At 48.7% G+C, this 6,488-nt stretch overlaps 3 protein-coding genes across 3 annotated transcripts in view; 2 read left to right on the top strand and 1 right to left on the bottom strand.

Moving 5' to 3' along the window:
- The window catches only part of MCYG_02100 (uncharacterized protein), a gene marked incomplete at both ends in the record, with an annotated part of 1,656 nt that extends 1,117 nt beyond the window's left edge, over positions 1 to 539 (top strand). Inside the window, 2 exons of the mRNA XM_002849120.1 lie at positions 168 to 425; positions 481 to 539. Coding sequence (XP_002849166.1) covers positions 168 to 425; positions 481 to 539 — 317 coding nt within the window. The remainder of the gene's footprint in view (positions 1 to 167; positions 426 to 480) is intronic.
- Positions 540 to 3,586: 3,047 nt separating this feature from the next.
- MCYG_02099 (uncharacterized protein) lies at positions 3,587 to 3,963 on the bottom strand (the record flags this gene model as incomplete). Its single annotated transcript, XM_002849119.1, has 2 exons — positions 3,587 to 3,805; positions 3,868 to 3,963. 2 exons carry the CDS (start codon positions 3,961 to 3,963, stop codon positions 3,587 to 3,589), a joined length of 315 nt encoding a protein of 104 aa, XP_002849165.1.
- Positions 3,964 to 4,493: 530 nt separating this feature from the next.
- On the top strand, positions 4,494 to 6,017 carry MCYG_02098 (YlTSR1; the record flags this gene model as incomplete). Its single annotated transcript, XM_002849118.1, has 4 exons — positions 4,494 to 4,623; positions 4,681 to 5,270; positions 5,397 to 5,930; positions 5,988 to 6,017. 4 exons carry the CDS (start codon positions 4,494 to 4,496, stop codon positions 6,015 to 6,017), a joined length of 1,284 nt encoding a protein of 427 aa, XP_002849164.1.
- Between the last annotated feature and the right edge of the window lie 471 nt (positions 6,018 to 6,488).

Raw genomic sequence — 6,488 nt, 5'->3', positions numbered from 1 at the left:
TACTAGCTATTATCCTGCGCCGCCATAAGGGGCCGGTGAACCAGCCTGTCTGCTGCCACTCAGCGTGGGCTCGCCTTTATGGCCGACTCGAGCTCTTCTTTCTAATGAGCTGATCTGTAGTCTATACTTTGGAGCATGGAGCCCAAACCTGGCCTCTCGCTGACAAGTCCCGTTCGAAGCAGCTAGCGAGCTGACAAGCGCGTCTCCCGAAGGGGCCGAAGAAGACCCTGGACGTAGATCTGGAGAACGCCTTGCGAGATATGTGGCCATAGATGGAGGCGATGAGGTTGTCCGTTATCTCAACATATTCATCAACCATCTCCCGGAAGATGGCTCCATCACACTGATGCAGGACATTATTGGCCTTGACGATGACCAGCTTCGTCAACTAAGCCACCATCTAGTTGACGCGATTTTAAAGCCAGGTGAGCATATCTGTTTCCTTGAAGTCATATCAACGTAGTTAACTCCAGTCTTCAGTTAAAGCATCTGGTGCAAAGACTCCTGCAGCTGCTCAATCTCCATGCTCTGGCACCTGAGTACAAGTCGGCGCTCTTATCAAAACTTCAATGAATTCCTCACCTCGCGATGAACAATCTAGGTTAAAAAACGACTGTCTCAAAGAGGGATGGCTATCGATGCCAAGTGACCGGCTAGGACGTCGTATCAGTAGAAGAAAAGGACATCACACCCACAAAGTGACCAAGGCTGTGTAGCATATCCTGAGGTTGCTCACATTCTACCATTTGCCCTGGGGAATAATTCTGACGATGATAAGGGCTTCGAGGCGAGTTTTCGTGGCAATGTCTCTATAGGTATTTTCCGGGCCTGGACAAGGTATCTCCGGAGACTATCAATATTCCTACTGCTGTCCTACTCTTCATCGCCAGTTTGGCAAGTTAAATTTTGCATTTAAAGAGGTTATTAGTGACTTCATCTCTACTTAATATTTGAGTGTTGGTAGATAATTAATGTGGACAATACGATATATCCTCACGTGTACACAGTTGTACGGTACACAAAAGTACCTTTCGTCGGTTTCCGTGGTCTCAAGATGGTCGAACGACGTTTCGATGCTACAATAATTCAGTTCTAATGCCGAGCCTGTTCCTTCTTTCTGTTCGTGTGAGGGTTGGAAAGGTTCTACAATGGAGTGGGCTGAGGAACGATTTAAGGGGATGATAAACTCCCCTTTAGAAGTTGATTCCGACGGATCTACCGATCTAGGCGCGATCGTAGCCAGTAGGTTGCTTATACTAACGTATGTTTAAAAAGCTTTCTTAATCTTGCAGAGAAAAGTTTTAGCATCACCATCTTCAGAATCACCAGTATTTCCGTTATATATGCGGCTCTTCTACCGTGTGTTGAGCTTCTAGATTGAAACACTTCCATCCATCCAGGTGTGCTAATGACCAGGTATGGTTATATAATCAGAAATTGCGGTCTTGGGTGAGGTCCAGGAATGCGGATAGCCTCCCGCGGTTCGAAGAAACATCAAGAAACATATCTGGTCTTGGGAGGGAGCAACGAATGGGAAGAGGCGAACCTGAAACGTCTGGGAGTGCGGCAAGAGGGGTCGTCCAGCGCATAAAAACCCATCCGCTACGAGGGGACCATGCAGCCAGCCAACCATGTTCTGGCTTGGTGAACTGTTGATCGTGGATCGTGTTTCAGTCGGATCTTATCAGGCGAGAGAAACATATATATTTGTGCTGCTATGGCCTCATAAGAAGTCGCGGCACAAGCGGTCAGCCTGCCGAAGACCCCTGCAGCCTGTCTGCCGAGCACCAGCAATTTGCAGAGAGGCAGGCAACCGGGCCAATGATAGAGCCGTGTATATTTTGACTAGGACTGATAATGTGAAATCTTCTTTTTTTCGCCTCCGTGGAAAAAGAAGAGATAATGAAAAAGCAATTGGGAAATGACGTTTTCTTTTTTTCTTTCTTTTGCGGATATGCTCATTCTTTTTTGCTCAAAAGCCCCTGATGTCCCAGTAAAGTTGGAGCGGGTGGGCAAATACTTGGTTAGCGGATCCAGTAATGGATGTGATTTTCTGTTCCTGGCTTCTTAGCAAAGTTTGGGTTACTTCGATGGCTTTTGCCGGTGCTGCGAGGTTAAAAAGACGCAGTTTCCCAGGGGATGGCCGACCGATTTTGATATGGCAAAGGAATCGATATATATATTAATTAAGACGGCTGGGAAACGTATATATTTATATACCCCCCGGTCGTCTTCCGGGACCAGAGTGGCTGGTGCATATAGCAAGAGTACGAGCTCGACAAGTCTCTGCCACGAGTTTTTGTGGATACGGCTGGGTACCGGGTGGCGTTCGTTTGTTGGCAACAAGAAAAAAAAAACACGCCCTTGGCCTTCTCTCCTTGACGCTCCAGTACGGAGTTAAGAGAGTGGGAACCGCCCCTTTTCACACGGACGGATGGAGTCGGGAGCCTGCTGTTGTCATCACGGCCGAAAGTCGTAGAAGACTAGAGAGAGACGGAAAGCCCAGTTGAGATGGGAAGAGACGAGAAGCGATTGAAAGACATTGAAGATGCAGAATGCAGCCGTGATTACGTATCGCACGTACTATGTACTCTATTCATGTCTCATGCACCGTCCTGCAAAGGCGGGAAATACGATAAGATCTCGATCCTTGAGTGGATATGGCGGTGCTCTGCCAGCAACCATTGAAGCTTAGCAGGCGTCATGCTGACAGGGGAAGCGGACCCCGTGCTGGATGTTCGTCATGCTCATTAGACGATTGCATGCCTTTTTTTCTTCTTCTTGTCTCCTTGGAAACGAGTCGGGTTAGCTAGCGCAGCAATTCCGACGCAAAGCATGTGTATGTGCATTGGGTTGTATTCTTATATGATTGTCAGGTAGAAGTTGAAGATAAAAAAAGGAGAGAAAGAGTGAGAGAACCGGGAAGCAATTCCAACCGGGAATCTCTGTCCAACGGGGGTTTAAGTCAATAATATGGAGATATATAAATCAATATCTGCCTTGACTATTAATTTCGGATTCCCCAGACGTTCCTCTTTTAAGCTCCGTGCGCTTCGGGTCATATCGTTATATCGAAGGGACCAATTTGCCTTCCCATGGCTTCCGTAAGGTGTATAGCAAGTGTATCAAGTATAGTTGGGCCAAAGGGAGGCCATGCTCTGACTGCGGTGATCCGCTCGACAAGGCCAGTCGCCGGTGTTGGGGGTGTAGGATGTCACAGTGTCCTCGCGACTAGAGGCCGACCACCAGCCCTTGCCTGTCGACGGGCCCTTGAACCAGGTTGGAGGATGAAAACCGAGACAACAGAGAGTCCAGACACCCTGTAGAAGCATAGGTACATACAGATACTTAGCAGAGGCGGCAGTCGGAGAAGGAGACGTAGAATGTGGTGCCTTGGAAGAACGAAAGAAAGTCCACTTGGCGGATAAAAAGTACCCCAAACCTTCTGCAGGCCGGTCTTTTTCTTCCTTTTCTCCCTCTCTTCTTCTTCCAACCTTTCTCTTCTTTCTTTCTGTCTTACCTCTCTCTCCGTGTGAGTGAGCTGTTCATCCCTTTGCTCTCCTCTTTTTCCCCCCTGTCCTCTTGCTCATCGGGTCACTCGTTCTGTCGCTCGTTGGCCGTCTCCCCCCCCCGTCCTGCCGGCCTCTCTCGTTGGCTCGTCCGTATAGGTGACGTTGCCAGGCCCTCTTGGTCCGCCCTGGTCTGCTGCAATTCCTCTCGTTCGGCCCTGAGGGACTCTCCATCGGCGTCTGTCTCGCGGTCTCCTATCTTTCCAGCGCCCCCGTCGTGGCCTCGTCGTTATGCGCTGCGATCTGTAGACCCGAGTCAGAACCGTCCGTACCGTCGAAACTACGCCCTCCATCTTACTCCGCCTGTCAGATGGACGTTGAATAGGATCGAAGATCGGTCCGACCCTCTCGTTTTGTTGCTCGACTTTTTATTCCGGAGAATAATAAAGCACATCGCAGATGGTGTAAGTTGCCGTCAAGTTTATATACTAGGGAGGGAAGAAGAAGAAGAGCTGGTTCATTGTTGAAAGTGTCTAGCTGGACAAGGGCTGATATGGTGTGAATCTGTCTCTTTTTTTTTTTTGGTGAATATAGGAGAAGTCCAAGTTATGAAAAGTTGATGCTTCTTCCTGGCCTTCTTCTGTGTTGTGTGCGTATATGTGAGTTGCTTCATCCATATATATCTACACCCCCTACTTCCTGCGCCATCTTGTATCCATCGCCCCTGGCGATGAAGCCTTTACCGGCCTCTTCCATCCTCTTCTGCCGAGCTGTTCAGGAACACACGCTCTCTTGTCACCGGTTCCTTTCTTCCTCTCTTCTGCTTCTTCTCAAAAAACACCCTCTTCCTCTTCTCATCAGCCCTGCCTCTGGAACTATCACCAGCTTCAAGCATAGACATAGGCATTTGCTAACAGTTCATCCAGCCATAAGCAAGCTTGCACTGTGAGAAACAAGGGAGCTTCCCGGTTCAGAGTCAGGACAATGGCTTCCAATCTCCATGGCACCCTGACATCTCTACTCATCTCGATCCTCATCTGGTATCCAGCTCTATCAGCAGGTGTAGACCTCGACTACTGTGCAAAGTTGAATACGGGATCGAACTTTGACTCCGGTGAGCCTCCTTGAGACGCGTGGATGAAGGTTTTGAAAGGCTGACGTGGTCGAACAGTCGTCGATGGCTTCCAGTCGATCGGAGCATGTCAAAAGACATGTGGAAGCAGCTATGCATTCGCCATCTTGCAAGGGAAGACTTGCTGGTGCTCGAACGCCGCCCCTGGAAACACCGTGCCGAACGATGACTGCAACCAGAACTGTCCCGGATACCCCGACGATAAGTGCGGAAGCGTCTCGGCAGGCCTGTATGCCTATATCCTCCTCGACAAGAAACCGACCACGACAATAGGTAGCTCGACTATGACTACGACCACCTCGTCGGTTAGTAGCACTCAGTTCTATTCCTCCTTCACCACCATTGTTATTATTCCTACTCGGCACTCGAGTAGTAATAGCATACCTCTTACCTCACGCCCTCCAACTGGCGAATCTCATTCTTCTGCACCCCAATCCCAGTCCCCAGCATCACAAGAAACCGACACACAACCTCAATCAACGCAGATGATTTTGACACAAAGTGAACAGACCACAAGTAGGACGACTTCAAGTTCAATCTCTCGAACCACTACGGAGTCGTCCACCACAACTTCCTCGTCATCGTCATCATCTTCTTCATCATCTTCCACCTCTTCCTCCACTTCTTCTGTAGGGCTATTATTCTTTCCTGAAAGAGACGGGGTTTCTTTTTTGTTATCACCATCCTGTTTTGAAACCCTGTCCCTTTCTTATAACGTTTTCCTATATCAAAACACGCTAACGTTATATACGCAGTCTACCAAAACATCCTCAACATCATCGACAACTACCGAGTCCGTTTCTGCCTCGATCACCACCGTTGCAGGACGGGTTACTACCATCACCGTTCCAAACGGACCAAGTCAAACTGGCTCTCCAGATGGCAAAGATGGTGGCTCTTCACTGAGCGGCGGCGCAATCGCTGGAATCATCATCGGCACTTTGGCCGCATTCGGCATCGCTATAGGCATTATGCTATGGTTATTCTGCTTCCGTCGGAGCCAGCAGACAAAAATTAGCGATGGATACCGTTCGCCTTTCCACGAATCACCAGTTCCTCAGCCAATCTTTGAAAGTACTTTGAGCAGCCGCGTCCCAGCCATGAGAACCACACCAGTTGCTAATGGGAATGGTACCACTGCAGGTAGAAGAGGTAGCACAGCACGACTTAGCATCCCCGCCTTTACCGACCATCGAATGAAGAAGGACGCCATGATCTATTCCCACAGCGGACGTCATAGCAACGTTTCCCTGCAGGATAACCAGGACTATTCCCGTCCTGTGTTGCGAGTAAGTACTTATTTCTTCGATAACAAAAACAGGGTTGCCTTACTGATCATGTTGTAGTTGACGAACCCCGATCCGGACGACCGTTGATCTCATACAATCAATCCATTCTCATTTTATGACTGGGATGAGCCATCCCTCCTTACGATCAAAGTCTCACCATAGTTCGAGGCCATATCATCAGCATCCTGCTAGAACTTCATCTCCCCAAGCATTTCACGGTCTACTACCTACCATTGGCCCAAACCCGATACACCTTATGACATCCCACAGAAGCACCTTAGCATAATTTATGACCGCTCTCGAGTATCCTATGAACTCGAGTATTCAAGCTGATACCCCTCCCCCACCCCTCATCTTGAGACTGTTTAACACCTCTGCCCCGTTTTCCATTTTTCATTTTTAAGATACCAGGAATTTTCCCCTTCCCTTTCCTCCGCCCCTTTCACGAAAGCATTTAATTGAATTAGCAACAATCATTGGCGTCAACCGGAACTGTAAACCATGGGAATAAAGGCAACGGGGGCTGTTTTCTTTTCTTGTTACTGTTTCGTCCACTTT

This window comes from Microsporum canis, genomic scaffold, assembly GCF_000151145.1.
Source record: "Microsporum canis CBS 113480 supercont1.2 genomic scaffold, whole genome shotgun sequence".
Lineage (NCBI taxonomy): Eukaryota > Fungi > Ascomycota > Eurotiomycetes > Onygenales > Arthrodermataceae > Microsporum > Microsporum canis.
The sequence above is the reverse complement of the archived record's forward strand: the minus strand, read 5'-3'. Positions and strand labels throughout refer to the sequence as shown.